This window comes from Podarcis muralis, chromosome 3 (genome assembly GCF_964188315.1).
Source record: "Podarcis muralis chromosome 3, rPodMur119.hap1.1, whole genome shotgun sequence".
NCBI classification, from domain to species: domain Eukaryota; kingdom Metazoa; phylum Chordata; class Lepidosauria; order Squamata; family Lacertidae; genus Podarcis; species Podarcis muralis.
This window is the reverse complement of record NC_135657.1, coordinates 12,183,141-12,204,824: the sequence shown is the minus strand read 5'-3', so window position 1 is coordinate 12,204,824 and position 21,684 is coordinate 12,183,141. Positions and strand designations below refer to the sequence as shown.

Below are 21,684 nucleotides of genomic sequence, written 5' to 3'. Positions count from 1 at the left end.
CCGCCTGGTCTTTGGCTTGGAGCCAATTTGATTCCCTCCCCCTCTTTCTTTTCCCTTTTTCCTTTCTCCTCCTGTGATGAGGCTGCATTTTAATGTTTCAATATTTTAATGTTGTATTCTAATCTTGTTTTTAAGTTGTATTCATTCAACTTGTTTTTATTATTGCTTGTTAGCCGCCCTGAGCCCGGCCTTGGCTGGGGAGGGCGGGGTATAAATTATTATTATTATTATTATTATTATTATTATTATTATTATTATTATTAATTCTGTACCCGCTGCCACATTCTGCAACATTGCTCATCTCCCAGGTTTTGCAGCCTAGGTGAAGCCCTGGCTATAATTCCATGGCAGGCCTTCCAACAATCGTGTTGGCTGATGGGCTTTCTCTTTCTTCCCTCGCCAGGTAAGGCAACTGCAAGAAGATGCTGCCCGCCTCCAGTCTGCTTACGCTGGAGACAAGGCTGACGATATCCAAAGGCGTGAAAATGAGGTTCTGGAAGCGTGGAAGACCTTGCTCGATGCCTGCGAGGGGCGCAGGGTCAGGCTGGTAGACACCGGGGACAAATTCCGCTTCTTCAGCATGGTCCGAGATCTCATGCTTTGGATGGAGGATGTCATTCGTCAGATCGAAGCCCAAGAGAAGCCTAGGTAATGTGCAGGGCCGGATTTAGGTTTGATGAGGCCCTAAGCTACTGAAGGTAATGGGGCCCTTTATATTTCCAGCTGTCCTTTGTCAACAACAAATTGCCACTGTTTTTTGTGTTAAATATATGCTATATGGTAACTTATTGACCTAATAGGTATCTAAAGCCATTTGCACATGCAGAATGTAGGCACCCTATATATAGAAATGAGCAAACCAGTGATATTTTAGGGAGCAGGCTAGCAGGCGGGACCCATTACTTACATCATAGGAAGGTTACACAACACAAAACACTGTTGCTGTATGTAGGTTTTGTTTTATTTGTTTTTTATCTTACGTTTTGGAAATGTACATCCAGGGTTGTTTTTTCCTTTAATTTTTTTGGGGGCCCCAAGAGAGTGGAGCCCTAAGCTATAGCATGTTTAGCTTATACATAAATCCGGCACTGGTAATGTGGAACAACAAGCCAAATGTTTAGCACTAGGCCTCTAGCTGGGTCCGTGTGGCTGTTGCAGTTGAGGCCTACCTAGCATTCTTGAAGCATAATGTTGGGATTGAACTGGACTCAGGAGGCTTAAGTTCAGATCCGTTCTCAGCCAGCGACACACTTGGCTGCTAACTCTCCACCTCAGTCTTCCTGTCTGTAAAATGGCTAAGAGCCCCACCTACGGGTGGAGGTTACACAACTGAGGATCACAGGCTTACTGCCTCTATGAGAACTAGGCTTCAGTTTCTGTTGGCGGTGGGCTGCAAAAGCATTTAATAAACCGAGCGTGCGACTTTCTGAACCACCGTTTCGTTTCAGGGATGTTTCCTCCGTAGAACTGCTGATGAACAATCACCAGGGAATCAAAGCAGAAATAGATGCCCGTAATGACAGCTTTACGACTTGCATTGAGCTGGGCAAATCATTGCTGGCGAGGAAACACTATGCGTCAGAAGAGGTACAGTGTGCTTGCTCTCTGCAACTATGCAGGAGCGGTGGTTGAGAAAACAATGTATAAGGGTCACCGTTTCAGACCTAAGGACCATCTATATTAATTGAATCTAGCTTTTGTTATGTATCTTGACTTCACCAAAGTGCTTTGCATTCCCTTCTCTGGACCCTACTTAATGGACTCGATATCTGTCCTGGCAATCTAATGTATCCTATTTTGTTGATCTAATTTATCCTATCCCATCATTCTAATCTGTATCCTGACTTCCTAATATAATCAATCCCTTTTTATTACTCTATCCTAGCTAATCTACTGTGTCCTGTCCTATCTAATATGTCATACCTATACTGTTTTATTCTAATTAATCCTATCATTTTGATCTCTGTCGTTCTGTCCCATGCTATCTAATCTAATCAATTTACACGCCAGCTCTGCTCATACACGCTACTGAAGCGTTCTCATAGTGCTCCTCCCCTCCACAGACAAAACAAAACAGAGTCTATCGTCACATCATCCCAAACCAGGGCTCATGTTGTTTCCCCCCTTCTTCCCAACAAGCCCCCTCCCCTGCCAGACCCAATGGACACTGTCCACCAGTGACTTCTTGCTTAAGTCTGGATGTGAAACACAGAGCCTGTTTTTCCTAACATGATCCCAGATGCCAGATGCAGCTCTGTTAGAGTCAAATACAAGACAGAAGAAGAAGCCTGGAGTACAATGCTAACGTTCCATTCTTTTATTCCTTCCAGATCAAGGAAAAGCTATTGCAGCTTACAGAGAAGAGAAAAGAAATGATTGACAAATGGGAAGACAGATGGGAGTGGCTGAGACTGAGTAAGACCCACCCCCTTGTCTGTCTTATTAGAGCTATTAGATATCGTGTGCTTTTTTTAAGGTGGCAATCTTTCCTGAGTGTTGTCGGCATTTTTTAATACACGGCCAGGATTGTATGCATTTGCTGTTGTTGCAAAGCTGGTGATTTGAACACCGAAGACATATGGCAAGCACAAAGCTAGCCACTTAAAAGCCACCTTTGCAATTAAGCAGTATTTGTTGTTTAGTCGTTTAGTCGTGTCCGACTCTTCGTGACCCCATGGACCAGCAGTATATAAATTAATAAACAACAACAACAACAACAACAACAACAACAACAACAATAATAATACAGAATGGGAGACTGAAACGAAAGGGTGTATCAGTAGGGTTAAGGGAACCCAAAGGCTTTCAGAGATACAACCAAGGGGGAGAACTGTAAGAGGAAAGAACCCAAAACAGCCAGTGTGGGGTGTAGGCATGCTCAGCAACCATGGAGTGCTGACTTAAGTCTTGGAGGAGTAGGGAAAATTTGAAAGCCAGGGCCCTCGGTATGGTGATGAATTCCAGCTCCCATCAGCGCCAGCCAGACTGCCCACTGGTCAAGGGTGATGGGTACCCAACAACAAATGGAGAGCTATAGATTCTCCACCCCTGGTCTAGATACATGGAGTGTCCATTCAACGCAACATGGGACCTTAGGGTGAAGGACAGGTCATTGATGACGATGATTTCTGGCTTCCTTTGTCCACCATGGGGATTCCCCTGGGTGAAAATATATCGGTGACTCTTCAGGACATTCCCAAAGGATTGGTTTAGTAACACCCTGATGAAACAGGACCCCCAAGAGCTAGGAGAAAGGTGCCATGTCTCTTTAAAAAAGCGCCTGCCTTAAGAGGCTAGGCCTATCACTGCACAGTGCTTGCCGGCCCTGAGCACCCGACGTTTCTGCCTTTGGCTTAGTTTTGGAAGTGCACCAGTTTTCGAGGGACGCCAGCGTCGCCGAGGCCTGGCTGCTGGGGCAGGAGCCGTACCTGTCGAGCCGCGAGATCGGGCAAAGCGTGGACGAAGTGGAGAAGCTCATCAAGAGGCACGAAGCATTCGAGAAGTCCGCCGCAACTTGGGACGAGAGATTTTCGGCGCTTGAAAGACTTACTACGGTGAGTCGCAGGAGCCATTTCAGGGACGCATGTGCTCACGCACGATGGCTTTGTTCTAGCTCCAATTGCTGGGAGTCACAGAGCTACAGTGATACCTCTGGTTACGTACTTAATTTGTTCCGGAGGTCCGTTCTTAACCTGAAACTGTTCTTAACCTGAAGCACCACTTTAGCTAATTAGGCCTCTCGCTGCTGCTGCCGCACCACCACAGCACGATTTCTGTTCTCATCCTGAAGCAAAGTTCTTAACCTGAGGTACTATTTCTGGGTTAGTGGAGTCTGTAACCTGAAGCGTATGTAACCCGAGGTACCACTGTAATATGTTTACAGAGCTAAATTTAGATTCTGGTAGAAATAAACTGAATGATTTCCTGTTTTCTGTGGGCGGGGGGAATAGTTCACCTTTTTTCCCCTGAGCCAATCCAATCCAACAGCTAATCAGGTTCTTTCAGGAGTGGCATGTTGAGGGAGCTAACAAGGATCTAAGATGGCTGACATTTCTGAGAACGGAGGGACCCTAAAGTTGCACTGTTTCTTCTCTGCTCCCCAGTTGGAATTGTTGGAAGTACGTCGACAGCAAGAAGAGGAAGAGAGGAAGAGGCAGCCACCTTCTCCAGAGCCAAGCCCCAAGACCGGAGAGGAGTCTCAGCAATGGTAAGCGGCAGGGCTGGATTTAGGTTTGATGAGGCCCTAAGCTACTGAAGGTTATGGGGCCCTTTATTTGTCCAGCTGTCCTCTGTCAACAACAAATTGCCGCTGTTTTTCGTGTTGAATATATGCTATATGGTGATTTATGGACCTAATAGGTATCTAAAGCCATTTGCACATGCAGAATGTAAGCACCCTATACAGTGGTGCCCCGCAAGACGAATGCCTCGCAAGACGGAAAACCCGCTAGACGAAAGGGTTTTCCGTTTTTGAGTTGCTTCGCAAGACGATTTTCCCTATGGGCTTGCTTCGCAAGACGAAAACATCTTGCAAGTCTTGCGATTTTTTTCCCGCTCCCCCCCTTTTTCTAAGCCGCTAATAGCCTTTTAGCAGCTAAGCCGCTAAGCCTTTAATAGCCGCTAAGCCGCTAATAGCGCTAATCCGCTAAGTTGCTAATAGGGTTGCTTCGCAAGACGAAAAAACCGCTAGACGAAGAGAATCGCGGAACAGATTCTTTTTGTCTTGCGAGGCACCACTGTATATAGAAATGAGCAAACCAGTGATATTTTAGTGAGCAGGCTAGCCCATGACTTACATCATAGGAGCCTACACAAGACAAAACACTGTTGCTGTATGTAGGTTTTATTTTATTTGCTTTTATCTTATATTTTGGAAATGTACATCCAGGTTTTTTCCCCCCTTTACATTTTGAGGGGGCCCCCAAGAGAGTGGGGCCCTAAGCTATAGCTTGTTTAGCGTATACGTGAATCTGGCACTGCTAAGCGGCAGCATTGGGTAGTCCATAGAAGTTATCGGAAGCCTTTTTTATCTGCCCAAGGCCTGGATTTCCTTTGGGGCAATCTTCCAAGGGCCAGAGGCAAAAGTGGGCCGTGAAATCCAACATGGCTGCCAAGGCACCCCCACAGGAAAGAAATGTGTGCCCCCAGAATGTGTCACAGAGGCCAGGCAGCTCACCAGGGTTTTCTTCAGTGTGCCTGGATGCTCATGGCAAATGGCCTGGTCTACAGAGTTGCTCCCGCGCTGCTTCTTTCCGACCTCTTTCTCACTTTCTCTCTCTCTCTCTCTTTCCCAACAGGGACGGCACAAAAGGAGAGCAGGTATCCCAGAATGGTTTGCCACCAGACCAGGAATCTCCTCGGGTTAGTTACCGCTCCCAAACCTACCAAAACTACAAAAACTTTAGTGGCAGATGGACGGCTAGTGACCGGCCTCGTTCTGGACATTGAAAGACGCAGAGCGGTTTGCAGAGGGCCACGGGCCTTTTCTCCCCTCTTCCTCCCTGATTTGCCGGCCCTCCAAATTCCCTTTACTGCTTCTCTCCCACTGCAACCACCACCACCACTACCACCGCATTCAGCTTGTGTTCAGTTGAGTCGCCATCACACCCAGCCACTCGCTCCAGTGCCCATGTAGGCACCCTCTATTTCCTCAACTGTAAATCCTTCAAGGCTCCCCCCACCCCACCCCGGTTGCACTGCGACTGTCTCAATGATCTTTTGTTGTGAGTTTTTCGTTTTGTTAATAGCTTTTGAGATTTCTGCCGCTAAAGCCGCCCCGTTTGTGTGAGTAATTGAGATGTAATGAGATCTCATCGTTGCGGAAGACGAGAAATAGAGACCGACAGGTACGATGTCCCTAGCTGTACTAACGGTTTTGAGCCAGGAAGCCAGCTGAGATATCGGCAAATGCCTTCAGGCGCACGATCCAGTCCTACAGACAGAAAGCAGTCGGCAGATGTGGATATGTAAACTGGGGGTGTGGAATTCAGGGTCAGGGAGAACCATCTGCACCAAAAAAGCAGACGTGGGGGAGCTTTTTCATCCCAGGGGCCACACTACGCTCTGCGCAACCTTATGAGGGCCGCATGCCCATGGTAAGCAGTCCGAGAGGTGAAAAACAGGCAGGACCAGAACGAGAAGTGGGTGGAGTAACCGATACAGCTGTTAGTACAGTGTGCTGGCTGCAGCGCAGCCATGCAAAAGTCAGACATTTCTCAACATGCATCCACAGTTCTCTGTCCTCTATCCAAAGAGGCATTATTACAATTCAAGGCCAAACCCCAGCCAGGCAGCAGCATTACAGGGCCAGTGAGGGGACATGGCTAGGGAGAGTGCTGAGGGCCGGTTAGAAAGCCCTGGTTCTTGGGCCTGAGGTTCTCCACCCCTGACCTAGAAGTTAGTAAGTTGTTGAACATTCCAAGCCGTGTGAACCCAGCAACCGCCAATAAAGCTTAAATGGAAGGACGCTACAAAATTAGTAGTCAGTGTGATCTTACTGTCTCAGCAACTTGTTCCAGTGTTCCTCTTCCCTAGCCAGTGAGTTGGTTATTTGGTGCATAAACCCCATTGAAAACCACGGGACTCTCTTAGTCCTTTTAAAGTAGGGCCTGGTTGGAGGGGTGGGAGAAATCCATGCAGATCATGTGAGGCTGAACACAGGACAACCCTCTTCACCTCGTGTGCAGGAGCAGGTCTTCTCCACAGCATCTTTCAGGCTGCCCTCCTGAACACAGTTACTAGGGAGCAAACCTTATTGCACTCAGTGGGATTTAATTTCCAAGGAAGCATGTTCAGGATTGCAATCTGCAATAAAATAAAATAAATGCCAAAGGTCCATTAAAACTGTGGAGTTTTAATAGTGTGAGCATCCCTTGTTCCTGTTGCTGGGACTGTTTGTTCCCAGTTTTCCCCTTTTCCAAGCAAGTTAAGCCCTGGGGGGGAGAGGAACCTTGAACACCTGCCTTCCCCATCCCTCCTAGTATTGCCTCCGGTACATATATCGGGAAAGGAAGCACCTTCATTTTCATATGCTCACCTGTCACACACAGATAAAGAGGATGCTTGCCTTTCCCATGCGCTGGCCCTCAACGTGAGGCCTGAGGCACATGGGGAGCTCAGTGCCTTGATGCCCACCTTGTTTTTCATCCTATGGCAGGGGTGGGGGACACTTTTCAGCCGAGAGCAACATTCCCTTCCGGGTGGGGGGCAGAGGTACTTGCCAGCGGTGGGAGGAGCCAGAGGCTAAAGTGGGTGGAGCAATGAGTGAACATTTTACCTCTGCACAGTAGGCTAGTTTCTACACTCTCTCTCGCACACATACACATCTCTCTGTCCTCTACCCAGGGAAGCAAAAGGCATTGCCAGAGTTCGAGGACACATTTCAGCCAGGCACCAACACTTGGCCCTGCTGGGTCTAAGAATCTCCCCACACCCTACTAGGCTGCAGAAACCTTGGCTTTTTCCATTACTTCAGCCCTTTGCATTCCTAGACGTGTAAGGGGAAAAGGGGGGGAGAGTAGGAAAACGTATTAATAGTGAAGGGAAACAGAATGTGCATCCTCTTTGATTGTTTAATTATTAGATTTCTATCCCACCTTTACTCCAAAGTGGCATACATGATTCTCTTTCCCTTCCTCCCCTTTTAATCCTCCCAACAGCCCTTTGAGGTTGCACTAGGTTGAGGGGCTTATACCTTTAAGGCTGATTCATAGCCCATATCTGAAAGCTCAGCTCACTGACTCTCAAACCAGGGGTGGAGAAACCTGTGTCTTCTGCAGATCTTGCTAGACTCTGCGTCCCATCGCTCTGACCACTGGCTGTGCTGGCTAAGGTTGATGATGGGAGCTGGAGTCTTAACAGCACCTTGGAGAGCCACAGGTTCACACTCCCTTGCTCTCATTTCCCGCCCCTATGAAAGGAGAAGTGCAGGTTAGGGAAGAGGAAAGGAACCCTTAACAAGCGTGAATCTGCTATTACACGTTAACAGTTTTATTACATTTGTATCCCACACAAGGAACTCAGCCTTGAGGTAGATTAGGCTGAGAGGTACTACTCAGTTACCTTCTCGGTTGAGTGGGGATCTTAATTTGGGCTCCATAGATCTAAACGTCAACCCTCTAGCCCAGGCTTAGCCGGATGTTGTTGATCAACAGCTCCCATCATCCCTGATTATGGCAGGGGCTCGTGGGAGTTTGAGCCCATCAATATCTAGGGGGCAGCACAGTGACTACACCTGCTCTAGACACTTCCATTCTGTGTGAAGGTGGAGAACAGAGGATGGTGACCATAGTATCAAATTACAGATTTTTGGGTAGTGGTAGGGTGGCAACTGCCTTCTCTTCAAGGAATTCTGGGGAATTGTAGTTCCGTGAGGGGGCTAAGGCAGTAGCAGAGGCTGTAACAGAGATTTGTTTGGCTTATTTGGAGAGAATTAATGACAGTTGAATTGGTATCTACTGTGAGTCTATCTGCTGCTACTGTAGGAGGAGGAAGGTGAGGTGTTTGAAGCCCTCAGTGAAACCCAGGGTTCATCTGGCAATCTTCACCTCTGAATTAGGACCATCAATCCACATGAAAAGACACATTGAAAAGGGAGAGAAATTCCACACTTTTAAAGTGGGGGGGGGGGATCTTCTTTAACCTCCCTTGATTGTGGGTAACGATAGAGATTGCTAAACATGCGCTCTCCGGTTGCAACTTCAGATTCAGTAATTTTGCACAAAAGTGGCATTAAGAAGACTTTTTGTTTACATAGTCTAGTCGATGGGTGGTTGCCTCAGCTGGTAAAGGTAAAGAATAATTGGCATTTGTTAGACTTCTGCAAATTTATTTGTAGTTTTGCCATTTTTCAATACGGCCTTGGTTTCCTCCCATGAAGAATTCCTGCTGCAATCTTTACCACCTGTATAAGGGTTACTTAGTTATTAACCTTTATAATTAGCAAACCACACTTGATAAATCTGGTTTCCCTTTGCTGAACCTCCGAGTTTACATTAAGGTGTACCGGTTATCAGTTTAGTTTCTCAAAGTGTACCTGGCAACATTTGTGAGGAGTGAGAAGGCTAGGATTTTATTCTTCCATGCAACCATGTCTTTCTTCATTATCATACATGTCTCTCTCTCTCTTCCTCCCCCTCTCATCAGGATATCACCGTATAACTTCTTAATTCATGCTCTTTAGATTTCCTTATATCAATGTGTTGACATGTTTTGGTGCTTCCTTTACACCAGTTCTAGGTTGCTGCCCCTCAAAGTGCATTAAACCCTGCAGGAACCAGAGATGCCTTTTTGACCCTTGGCCAGGCAAAGGGACTGTTCCAAACCTGTTCTATCCTGTAGCCAAAAATGCCTAAGGGATGCTCATTTCCCTCGTATAATGGCAACACAGAGCTCTAGCATTCAGGGGGAAACTAGAGGAAGAGATACCTCAAACCTGAATCTCAGGCAGCGAAGGACACTGCAGTCCTCTCTTTTTAATAGCTGCCTATATTTTTTTGGTTCCGAAAAATTGTGGCATTTCACAGAACAACGCGTGGGTTGTCATTCCCTTGCGCAGATCCCTTGATTCCTCATCTAATAGCACAGAGGCTCAAGGAGGTGGACGACTGAATGTAGATCTTGATTCATGCACTTTGAAAAGCAAACTCTGGGGGAGCGGGGATGTATTCCATGTTGCGTCCCTCGCTGCTGTGTTGCATCAGGATTTAAATACCTCAAGAATCAGCTAACAAACTCAGCTGACTTGCAGTTAACCTTCCAATGATGACAACGTGTATTCATAACATGCTTGTGTTTATCTGTTGTTGTTGTTGTTGTTAACCATTGTCACCCATGGTGTTTTGTCTGCATGCTCAAAGCATGTTTCCATTAAAGTTTTGTTTAGCTCTTATTATTTCCCCCTGTGTGTCACCATGCATCATTTGCATACATGCTTGTTATTGTTGTTATTGTTATTGTTATTATTATTATTATTATTATTATTCTGTTCATTGCGAAAACCGTTTCTGAAAGCAGGCTGCAAAAATACTGAAAAGCAATGTGACAGCTTTGTTCATAATCTTAACAAGATGGCCGTGCTGCAGCAAGCTAAAGCCAGATCCGCAGCAGTCTTCGCTTGCATGAGCACAAATGCCTTCCCTATGCTTCATTCCCTAGTCTCTGCCAGCACAGGCAAGCAAGCCCTGGGCAACCCAGGAGTCGGATGAGCAGCCATGGAAGTTGCCAGAAACAGGCAAGAATACAGAGGCTGTGTGTCTGGCTCTCAGGTTTCCCTCGGACTTGGCCCACCTGTACTGCTGGGAAGGTGGCTTTACCACAACGCACCGCATTTTTCGCTCTATAAGACGCACCCGGCCATAAGACGCACCTAGTTTTAGAGGAGGAGAACAAGAAAAAAAATGTTCTCTCCCTCTCTGCTCAGCGCCTCTCCAGCAAAGCAGGAGGAGAAACGGAAGGGGCTCCATTTCTCCTCCCACTTCGCTGAAGGGGTGCTGCGCAGAGAGGGAAAGCTGTGCAGTGGCTCTCCAGCGAAGCAAAGCCAGGAGAGCAAGAGGGATCGATCCCTCTTGCTCTCCTGGCTTCAGGGATAGCCGCCTGAAGCCTCCTGAGCACAGCGGGAGCGCTCCCGCTGGGCTCCGGAGGCTTCACGTTGCTTTTGCTGAAGCCAAGGGAGCAAGAGGGATCAGTGTGCACCGATCCCTCTCGCTGTTCTGGCTTCTGGGATAGCTGCGCAGCCTGCATTCGCTCCATAAGACGCACACACATCTCCCCTTACTTTTTAGGAGGGGGAAAGTGCGTCTTATAGAGCGAAAAATACGGTGTAATATTGATGGCCTGGTTTGCAAATATAGTTGATTCTCCACTCCACAAAATTCCTTTATTTTTCCCAGTTGGTGGAATCTGAATGGAGGAGCTTCCACCAGTGGAGCCCAGTCCTTTTTGGTGAATCGGGCACTGCCCCACCAACCTTGGTCTGCCCTCTTTGTTCCACCACCAGTTGCCCTACTACTTGCAGCTAGCCCAACGGGGCCTGAACTGCATGTCACCTTCCTCCTCTCCTGCCTCAGTGCTGCACTTGTAAAACTCAGCCGGGAGGAAGATGAGGACAGAAGTTGAATTAGTTGGCTCTTGCCTCCCATTGGCTCTGGCTATGCCTGTCCTGGGCTCTGGGTCCACCTTCTCTTGGTCTCCCCACTTTCTGCCCTGCCAGTCCCAAGGGGCACCAGCCCCTGCTGGCTCCCACAAGTCTCTCTTTTTACATTCCCTGCTCTAATGCAGTATATTCTCTACCAGCCTTTCCCAACCATTGTGCCTGCCAGATCACTGGGACTATGACTCCCATCAACCCTAGTCAGCATGGCGAGGGTCCGAAACACCTGGAGGGCACCAGGTTGGGAAAGCCTGCTCTATACCTAGAGACCTCTGACTTAACGTCTCTCGCCCATTCATTCAAAACCTCCAAGGAAGCGAATTCAAGTGTCTCTACCACGGAAACTCTGGTTCCATTATTTGATTTCTCTTTTACTAATCCTAGGAAGTTTCCCCTAGTTTTTGAGCAAAGCCCACTTTCTCCAGATCTCTCATCCCCAAGTGAGAGTAACCATAAAAAAACACAAAACTAAGAGTTAACATGGTGGGGGGAGTTACGCACATTCAATTTAGTTCAGGATTTGGGTTCCCTCCTGGGACATTAAGTTATTTCATAAGGGGAGAGAGGAGTTGATACTGTGCCAGCAAAACTTGACCTGGTTCTTGGTTCAAAGGATTGGGGTGAGCTGAGCTGTTGTTTTAAAAAAAAGGCTCTGGGTAGCTTGCAGTGCAATCCTGTAAATGTCTACTCAGAAGTAAGCCCCACAGAGTCCAGTAGTTCCTATTTCCATATAAGAGAGTATAGGACCGCAGCCTTAGAAAACAGCAGAATCTGATACATATTTATCCAGCTGTAAATCCCATTGTTTCCAGTGAAGTTGAGTTCACTAGGAGTAGGATTGTGGCTGAAAGCTGGGAGGGAACGGGCTCACTGAGCCTCCCAAAGGAGGGAGTTCCAAACTCGGGTGCCACTACCTAGAAGGCCCTACCCCATGGATGACTGGAGGCCTTTAGCAATTGGCCTACGTACTGGAATGGGAGTCAATGGTACCAGCCACCTTTCCCAAGGATCAGCCCAAACAGTTGTAGCAAAAGTAGAAGATGTACAGCTTGCTGTGTAATAATTCTGCTGCTTCTGAATTGTCTGAATCCTGGCTGGAGCAGCAAAAAATGTCTTTTAATTACTGTGTCCTTAGCGAATCCTTGCTTGTCCTCATGTGAAAAAAATTTAAAAATGGCGCAGAGTGTTTGTAATCTACTACTAGAGCATTGAGCGGTGCTGGGCTTTAGTAACTTGCTAATAACCACAATCCCTACACTCCTCTGCGGGCTGCTACCAGTGGCTTTTCTGCGGCACAGAATTCCAAGTCCCGACTCCTTTAATCAATGTTATCCGTCCCGCCTGGGACCGAGCCACTGCTGCAAAAGATTAAAGTTTCAGGATTCCGGTTGTAAATGATTTGGGTGATGAAATGGCTGCTGAAGACATCACGGATCTGCCCAGTCAGAGCTGGCCCCGCTAGGCATCTCAGTTACAGTACAGCAGGCATCGAGACCGGCAAGGCGAGAGATGGCCAAGGCCTTGGTTCTGTCTTTGTCTTGGGGGTAAATAGACGTGTGGAGTTGAGTGGTTGTAGTGTTTTCCTGGCTCCTTTAATACCCAATCCGATCCACCCGATTCCAAAGTCCGACGATAAGAGACTTTGAGATAAATTAACGTTTAACTGTCCACCCTGCCTCGTTCCACCTTCCTCTCCCCTCTAAACCTGCCTGTCTTTGACGATCCAAGCTCTTCTAACTAGGACGGGGGACATGATGAATTTGCATGCTGCCCTCGGATATTCCCCACCAGTTTCTGCATGTTGTCTTCTGATTATGTTGTCACCTTGGGGATGGGTGTGCTGGAGTGGGGGAATTTGCAGGTGGGTCCGGGTCACATGCTTCTGTGAATGCTGTTAGCAGTACTCTTTCCACTGGCTCAATGCATCTATAGAGGTACTGCACAGACCCAACGGCAGTAACGTTGTAGATGCATTGAAAGGCGGCTGGCGTGAATCAGTTGGCTTTCCCCTCCTTTTTTTACGATCTTTCTGAACTTAACAGAAGTGAGATTCTTACTGTTGCAATATTGGAACAGTCAAAAATGCTTGCAGTTGACGAGTGCGGCCACAATCCTGGGCCCAGTTTCTTATTCCCAGTTACGGAACAGCAAAGAATTGCGTTCTCTATAGCCTCTTAATAGAGAAGTCCTTGTTGCATGTACAGTTTGCCTTTGCTCAATCATGGCATTTTAAGGATTTGATCAGCAAAGCCAAGAGCGGTAAAACTCTCACAGATGGGTTCCCCTCTCCCTTTCTCCTGTTCCTTCACCTCTATCAATTGGGTACTAATCTAAATGATACCGTTCTAATTCCTCCAGCCCTCTGTTTCTTCAGTGGGGAGGGGGCGAGAGTAGTTTTACTGGAACCCCCTAGGCTTTGGTACACAGCGTGGGGCCAAGCTTTGCAAACGGAACATTTAAGATGTTCTTTGATTAAACGAGAAAGTGCTGCGTGCAACAGCCTTGCCGCCGGACAGCGGCTGACGTGTCCCGCTCTTGTTTCTTAGATGGGAGAGTCGAGGGAAGCCAACGAAATGGTCAATGGAGCAGCGGACCAGAGGACAAGCTCCAAAGAGACCAGTCCCGTCCCGTCGCCGACGGCCGATCGCAAAGCCAAGGCTGGCCTCCAGGCCCAGACAGCCGCCACCCTCCCGGCCAAAACGCAAGAAGCGCCTTCCACTCTGATGGAGGGCTTCTTGCATCGCAAACACGAATGGGAGTCACACAACAAGAAGGCTTCAAACAGGTTTGTTAGGCTCGCTCCGTGCTTATCCACCTCTGGAGGATCCCCAGAGCTCCAGTATGTTCTTCTTTCGTGGTATACAAGTGGGGGTCATTCCCACCAACCTTATAGGCTTGCCACCACTAAGGCTTCTGGTCCCAGAACCCCCCGATTCCCAATACCATTTGTTTTCTTGTTCCCTCCTTACTTGCTCAAAGGGCGAGGGCTGCCCCCTCCAAATATCCTTTTCTCCTCTCCTCTTCCTTTGGACGCTGCTTTAGAGGGCGCTGTCCCGCTCTGCACTGTGGCCAGGCTCCACGGGGGTGTAGGACAAGGTGAGGTTCGAGCTGGAGGCAGGCTTCAGGCTGTGCTCGGGGAAACACGGGCCCCTGAAGTTGCCCCAGCAAGGAACGAGCTGAAACGAGGGGCTGCACCCCTGCTCACTCCTCCCGCCAGCGCCCCCCGTTCCGCATGCAACTACTAAGCTCGCTACTCCCAACCGCGTTTCTCTCTTCTGTTCCGCGGTCCCACTTTGCACTCCTGTTTTCACTTCCACCCCGTGCCTGTGCCTCCTCGCCTCTCCTTCTGTGCAACCTCCCTTGCACACAGGCACCCCCCCCCCCGATAATCTCCTGCATCTTCCTCCTCCCATACATTGCAACCTCCGAAGTATCCACCTCGTGGTCCCTGTTCCTGGTTGCTGCTCACTCTGCAAGCAGGGCGGAATGTGTGTCCCAAAAATTCCTCTCTGCATTTCTCGGCTTTCCTCTTTCTGACTCTTCCTGAAGCCTAAGAATATCCTCCCTTAGCGTTGTCACTTCCTCTCTGCATGGCTGAAAGGAGAGGGGCGACCGCCAGCTATCCTGTCCTCATTTATTGCAGTGGCCCTCCTGCAAAGACTTACACAGACGGGGTGAGCATTCCAGATTCCTGCTCACAAGGATTCACAGCCAGACTCAAAACGCCTCAAGGATTTTTGTTGTCAGGCAGCATGCACATAAATAAACAGAATTTATTTATCTGTTGATAGGTTTGATTTTGCTCCCGTTCTATCTCAGATGCTTACAGCATCACACGCTCCCCCCCCCCCCCGGTTTTTTCGTCTTGAAATGTCGAGGTTTTAACTGGATTGGTGGTTTTCATTGCATCCTGCTAGTTTCGTGTCAGAATCCTTTTTGGATCGAAAAAGGCAAGTTAGAAATAACCAAGTAAACAATGCTGAATAAATGATCCAAGTTGATAGCTTTCAGACTTGAAAACTTCCCCTCTGAAAACACCCAGCATGTTTACTTCCAAATAGTGCTGATATTTATCCACCCTCTCTCAAAATATCAGCGCTGGGTACAGCAATATAGAAACATTTTAGAAAACCATTAGGCGCAGCGCATAAAATCATTAAGATGCAAAAACCCTAATGGCATAGCATTGAGAAATCTCTTCTGTTTTTGCAGGCAACCTGTTCTCTCTGTCTCCCTCTCCCTTTTCTAACAGAGCTGTGTCGTGCAAACTTCTTGCCCATAAACCTGTTTTATCTTCTCGCAGAAAAAGAGCTTTGATTTGCTTATGCAATGCTGCAGCGTTAGAAAAGCAAGGAGGAAGCTGCGCTTATCCACGACGGCAGCCTTAATGCTTGCCTTGTTGTTTCATTTGTCTCCCAAGATCCTGGCATAACGTCTACTGTGTCATTAACAAGCAAGACATGGGCTTTTACAAAGATGCCAAGGCTGCTTCCTCGGGCATCCCCTACCACAACGAGATCCCCGTCAGCCTGAAAGAAGCAGCATGCGAAGTGGCGGTTGAATACAAGAAGAAAAAGCATGTGTTCAAGCTAAGGTAAGGCACCTCTTCCTGCAGGAGGAGAGAGACTTTTCCTTTTCCCAACAGGGATGGGAACTGATAGTTCCCAGGCTCCCTGCACCAGCGGTTTGCAGACATTATCCACATCCACCGATCTTCTGAGCAACTGCATTCACTGTAGGAATAATGGAGACGACAGGAGGTTGAATGCAGGTGAGCTGTGCTGAATCACGCTGCAAGCGTGCTCCAAGCAAGCTGCCGGCTAGCTCTGTAGAGGCTCCTTTTATTAGCAGAAGTCAACAATTGGAAACAGTAGTGAAACCACTCTGAACTTAACGTATTTCCATCTAGGCACATTTCCAGCATTAGCAAATACACGTGTCAGCAGGTGTTTCCCTTTAATGTTCCCCAATACTTGATTACGTCTGTGTTCCCTGCCATGCTCCAGCCAAGAGTTCTGTCTAGTAAACAAATCTGCGAAAGGACAAAAGGTCAGGGGGGAAACCCTGTTTTCTAGGCAAGAAGGCAAAAGGTCAGGGAAAGCAGGCGCAACGCTCTTTGACATACTGTTGCATGTCTGGTTCGAGGTTTGCCTTCGCAAAGTTACCTCCACAATTCACAGCACAACCCCTGGGTGCTGCAGATGACATGGCCCTCTAGAAATGTCCTGAGATCAGTTCACAGGGGATATCTGGCTTGGGCCTCGTTCTTTCCCTTTAATTCCTCTCTTAAGGACTTTAGGGGACATGGGTGGCACTGTGGGTTAAACCACAGAGCCTAGGACTTGCCGATCAGAAGGTCAGTGGTTCAGATCCCCGTGATGGGATGAGCTCCCCTTGCTTGGTCCCTGCTCCTGCCAACCTAGCAGTTCAAAAGCACATCAAAGTGCAAGTAGGTACCACTCTGGTGGGAAGGTAAACGGCGTTTCTGTGCGCTGCTGTGGTTCGCCAGAAGCAGCTTAGTCATGCTGGCCACATGACCCGGAAGCTGTACGCCGGCTCCCTGGGCCAATAAAGCGAGATGAGCGCTGCAACCCCAGAGTCGGTCACGACTGGACCTAATGGTCAGGGGTCCCTTTACCTTTTAAGGACTTTAGAATAATAGAATCGTAGAGTTAGAAGTGACCCTGAGGATCATCTTGTTTAACTCGCTGCAATGCAGGACTATGCAACTGTCCTGTACGGGGATTGAACCTGCAATCTTGGTGTTAGCAGCAACACACTCTAACTAACTGACGTATCCAGGCTGAAGAGCCTGACTGCTAGATCAGGCCGAAGACCCATCTAGTCTAGCATCGTGTTCTCACTGTTGACCAACGAGATGGCTATCTCCCTACTTGTGATTCCCAACAGTTGGTATTCAGAGGCCTACTGCCTCCAGCAGTGGACCTACTCAAAAACCATTCTCTTCCAAAACTTGATAGGCTTGGTAAACTCTTGACATGTTTTGTTAGTGTATATCCGCCTTTCTCAACCTTGGGTCCCCAGATGTTGCTGGACCACACTCCCATCATCCCTCGCTAGCAGGACCAGTGGTTAGGGATGATGGGAGTTGTGGTCCAACAACATCTAGGGACCCAAGGCTGAGAAAGGCTGGCGTATATGGCTCCAGAATAGGACTTTGCTTTTCCCCCCTGTCATCCCATGTTACCATGAAGATGTTCCAAAGCTGCAAAGGACTGCCATCAGCATATAGATTCGAGGTCCCAGAGTTTCCAGGATCCTCTTTGCAATAGAACAAAAAGAGATTGCAAAAGGGTCTCTTTTGGAAGGGCTTTGAAATGCATAGCTGTCAACTTTCCTTTTTTTTGCGGGAAATTCCCTTATTGCAGTGCCGTTTCCCGCTGCTTCCCGCTGCTTTCCCGGATCCTTAGATATCCCGTAGACTGTCCCCGGGACCGTGTGAGGCTGCTGATCCCTTATTTTCAAATCTGAAAGTTGACAGCTATGTTGAAATGGCAAATGCAACTCAGTGTAAGGTAGCGAAGTAATATACACCGGGGCAAAAAATCCTCATATGGATGCGGCTTGTGGTCTCCCCACAAGCATCTTAATGTCCTCAGCTCTTCTACTTGCAACAGTACCACCACAGTGATTTTTTATTCTCTGTGCTGGAGGCATCAGAGAGGGTAGCATCCCTGCATTTCAGGGGGCTGGACTACATGACCCTTTGTGTCCCTTCCAACTCTCCAGTTCCATGAGTCTATGATCTTTAGCATCCCCACCACACCAGCCATTGGTTTGTGCCTTCAGCACCAGTACCTTTCAGGTCCTCGTTCTCCTCCTGCCCTCAACATTTGGCTTTCCGAGCTCAGACAGCAACAGCTTGTCTCCCAAGCAGCAGGGCAGTCTAATCCTTCTTCAAAGGTTTATAGTACGCTTCTCAAGTGTGCTCCTGCGTGTATCCCTTCCACGGCACCTTGCATTAAATGGTTCAGTGTCGAAAATGGTTCAGCATTACCTTAGCCCTAAGCAGACAAGGCAAAGCAAGGAAGCCTTATCTAAGCAGTTCACAAAGGCAGGGAGAGATTATTACGCTTATTAAAATAGCAGGGACGCGGGTGGCGCTGTGGGTAAAACCTCAGTGCCTAGGACTTGCCGATTGCATGGTCGGCGGTTCGAATCCCCGCGGCGGGGTGAGCTCCCGTCTTTCGGTCCCAGCTCCTGCCCACCTAGCAGTTCGAAAGCACCCCTAAGTGCAAGTAGATAAATAGGTACCGCTTTATAGCGGGAAGGTAAACGGCGTTTCCGTGTGCTACGCTGGTGCTGGCTCGCCAGAGCAGCTTCATCACGCTGGCCACGTGACCCAGAAGTGTCTCCGGACAGCGCTGGCTCCCGGCCTCTTAAGTGAGATGAGCGCACAACCCTAGAGTCGGACACGACTGGCCCATACGGGCAGGGGTACCTTTACCTTTAAGCAGACAAGGCAAAGCAAGGAAGCCTTATTTAAGCAGTTCACAAAGCCAGGGAGAGATTATTACGCTTATTAAAATAGCAGAGAGCAACAGAGAAGCACCCAACCCATAAAGGGGGGGAGGAATTGACGCTTTTGGAAATTGTAAAGGTTCTTCATTGAAGCCAAAGAGAGTCCAAATGAGCAAGGATTTCTAGTTCTTGTATCTCATTGAGACTGAGCATCCCATCACGTTCCCCCGCTGAATTGGAGCACAGCGGCACTGGAATCTCCAATCGGCCACTTGAAATGTGTTGCGCCCAGAATAAATGTGAAAGGACCTCTGATGAGCACCTAATATTTTTTCCACTCTTTCAAGGAATTCAGCATGCATCATCATATATAATTTTATTTTATAATATATAATTTTAAAACCACTGATTTTAATTTGGAAAAATGTTAGGCTAACTTTAAAAAAAATAATAATCTGATTTTATCAGTAATTTTAATGTGTATTTTATACTTTATGTAAACCACTTAGAAGTTTTGGTGATTAAGAGGTATATAAATCTTGTTGAATACATTTCAAGGGGAAGTAAAAATGTAAAAAACAAACAGTCCAGTTTCAGACATCCTAGTTCTGCACCAAGAAAACACCCCTGCCAGGTATGAGCTGAATAAATTTGTGCAAATTGGGAATAATTGCGTAATTTAGCCCACAAGTTTTGCTGTTTTGCATGATTTATTCTGGCTTTGTTCATCGAGAAGAGGGAACTAGGAACACTGCAATGTACTGAAGTCTTACTTCCAAATTCTGAAGTGCTCAGTCTACTTCAGGGATGGAGCACACAAGGACGTGTCGGGATACACGAGGTGCCTCTAAAACTGGGGTGGGCAGTACGTCCGCCAACAACGAGCCTTTTGCGGGGTAACTGGTGCGAAAATAACAAGGTCCGCAGTCCCTGTTGCTCCCGATTGGTTGGCAAGAGCACCTTCTTTATCCTGATGTTGTCGTTCTGAATTTCAGGTTAACTGACGGCAATGAGTACCTCTTCCAAGCCAAAGACGATGTAAGTTTCTGTCCCTTGTTGGGTTCTTCTTCTTTTTCTAAAGTCATGTTGGTGCTACTGGTGTCTTGCTGTCACCGCGATCTCCTGAAGCCGCATTCTGCATAAAGCAATAGGACATCGGAAGCTGCCATACACCAAATCATCAAACTCACTACTGTCGATGCGGCTTGGCATTCCAGACAGGGCACCTCTCCTGGCCCTCCCTGGAAATGCCAAATATTGAACCCGGATCATGTGCGTTGAGCAGCAGCCCTTCCCCTTTTGAAATAATAATAATAATTATTATTATTATTATTATTATTATTATTATTATTATTATTATTTCATTATTTCATTATTTATACCCCGCCCATCTGACTAGGTTTCCCCAGCCACTCAGGGCAGCTTCCAGGAAAATATAAAAACAATAAAACGCCAAGCATTAAAAACTTCCCAGCACAGTGTCTACTGAAGTGTTTTCCAAACTTGGGGCTCCAGCTGTCTTTGGACTACTAATTCCCACCATTTCCGACCACTGGACCTGCTAGCTAGGGATGATGGGAGTTGTAGTCCAGCAAGAGCTGAAGACCCAAATTTGGGAAACACTGGGCTTCTGGCTTGACAGACACCTTCACTCTGCATATGTGTTATGACATCGCAACGCTAGACAGCTTTGGAATTTCTGTTGTCTCTGTTGTGACGGGCACACACGTTTCAGGGGGCGGTTGCAGAATTTTTGCGGTGATGAGAGTGGGGGACGTAGCCTAAGCTCTACAGTCTCCACTGACCTTTATGCCAAGATAATCAACCCCTGGAGGGACGCGGGTGGCGCTGTGGGTTAAACCACAGAGCCTAGGACTTGCCGATTAGAAGGTCGGCGGTTCGAATCCCCGCGGCGGGGTGCGCTCCCGTTGTTCGGTCCCAGCGCCTGCCAACCTAGCAGTTCGAAAGCACCCCCGGGTGCAAGTAGATAAATAGGGACCGTTTACTAGCGGGAAGGTAAACGGCGTTTCCGTGTGCGGCTCTGGCTCGCCAGAGCAGCGATGTCACGCTGGCCACGTGACCCGGAAGTGTCTCCGGACAGCGCTGGCCCCCGGCCTCTTGAGTGAGATGGGCGCACAACCCTAGAGTCTGTCAAGACTGGCCCATACGGGCAGGGGTACCTTTACCTTTACCTTTTACCTTAACCAACCCCTGGGGAAATCTCAGGAAGCCGTGGCATCCTGGGGTGCCTTCAGTGATGGTCAGGAGTGCCACAAGCAACACTGGCCTCTGTCCCTCTTTCCTTCCCTCCCTCCTCTGATGCCCTCTTATGTGTCTGCCTCCCAAAGGCTTGTGTGGCTGTTTGTTGCTGCAGCCCTGGCTAAGAGCTCCCCAGGTGAATGGTGCCTCTGGGACTGGCCAGGGGGCGCTGATTGCCAGGAGCTGAGGCGGCCTTGGAGTAAGCAAGCAAGCGGGCGAGGGAGCCCAGATGGTCAGTCCGCCAGCACTTGCTGTTGGGAATGGACAGACGAGTGGGAGGCCGGGCAGGCAGGCACTGGCCTTTGCTTTGCTTGCTGTGTGCGAGGCCTCCCTGGAAGCTGAGTGCCCGGTGCTGAAGGGGAGCCTTTCCACCCTAAAAGCCCAGCAGCACCCACTGCTACCGCCCAAAGTAAGGTGCCGGCCTCTCGTTCTCCTTTGGCCAGTCTCCATTGGGCCACTAAGGCCATCCTCTTCCCAGGCCGCTGTGGGACAGTGTGAGGAGACTACTCTCTTTGGGGTGGGGTGGCTCAGAGACCGGGGTGGCAGCAGCGGCTGCCCAGTGGACTCCCAAGGGGGGAAGGAGAGGAGGCTGAGGGAACACTCCACATGGGAGGGTGTTCGAAAAAGGGTGAGAGGCTGCCAGCTCGGCAGGCAAGGGGTGACATAACTGGGCTCCTGAGCCCCACAGGGGTGCTGCAGGAACAGAGTACAGTGGTACCTCGGTTTTCGAACGTCATCTGTTCTGGAAGACTGTTCGACTTTCAAAAAGCGAGGCGCAAAGAGCAGCCTGCAAA

At 48.4% G+C, this 21,684-nt stretch overlaps 1 protein-coding gene across 3 annotated transcripts in view; it reads left to right on the top strand.

Moving 5' to 3' along the window:
- Positions 1 to 21,684, top strand: part of SPTBN1 (spectrin beta, non-erythrocytic 1) — a 244,532-nt gene that overhangs the window by 220,796 nt on the left and 2,052 nt on the right. For 2 of the 3 annotated variants that reach the window (XM_077925438.1, XM_028725090.2), the window contains 9 exons: positions 404 to 648; positions 1,449 to 1,587; positions 2,331 to 2,415; positions 3,358 to 3,554; positions 4,104 to 4,207; positions 5,298 to 5,361; positions 13,696 to 13,934; positions 15,570 to 15,743; positions 19,627 to 19,669. In XM_077925438.1, coding sequence (XP_077781564.1) covers positions 404 to 648; positions 1,449 to 1,587; positions 2,331 to 2,415; positions 3,358 to 3,554; positions 4,104 to 4,207; positions 5,298 to 5,361; positions 13,696 to 13,934; positions 15,570 to 15,743; positions 19,627 to 19,669 — 1,290 coding nt within the window. The remainder of the gene's footprint in view (positions 1 to 403; positions 649 to 1,448; positions 1,588 to 2,330; positions 2,416 to 3,357; positions 3,555 to 4,103; positions 4,208 to 5,297; positions 5,362 to 13,695; positions 13,935 to 15,569; positions 15,744 to 19,626; positions 19,670 to 21,684) is intronic. The other variant, XM_077925439.1, reaches the window with a different exon arrangement.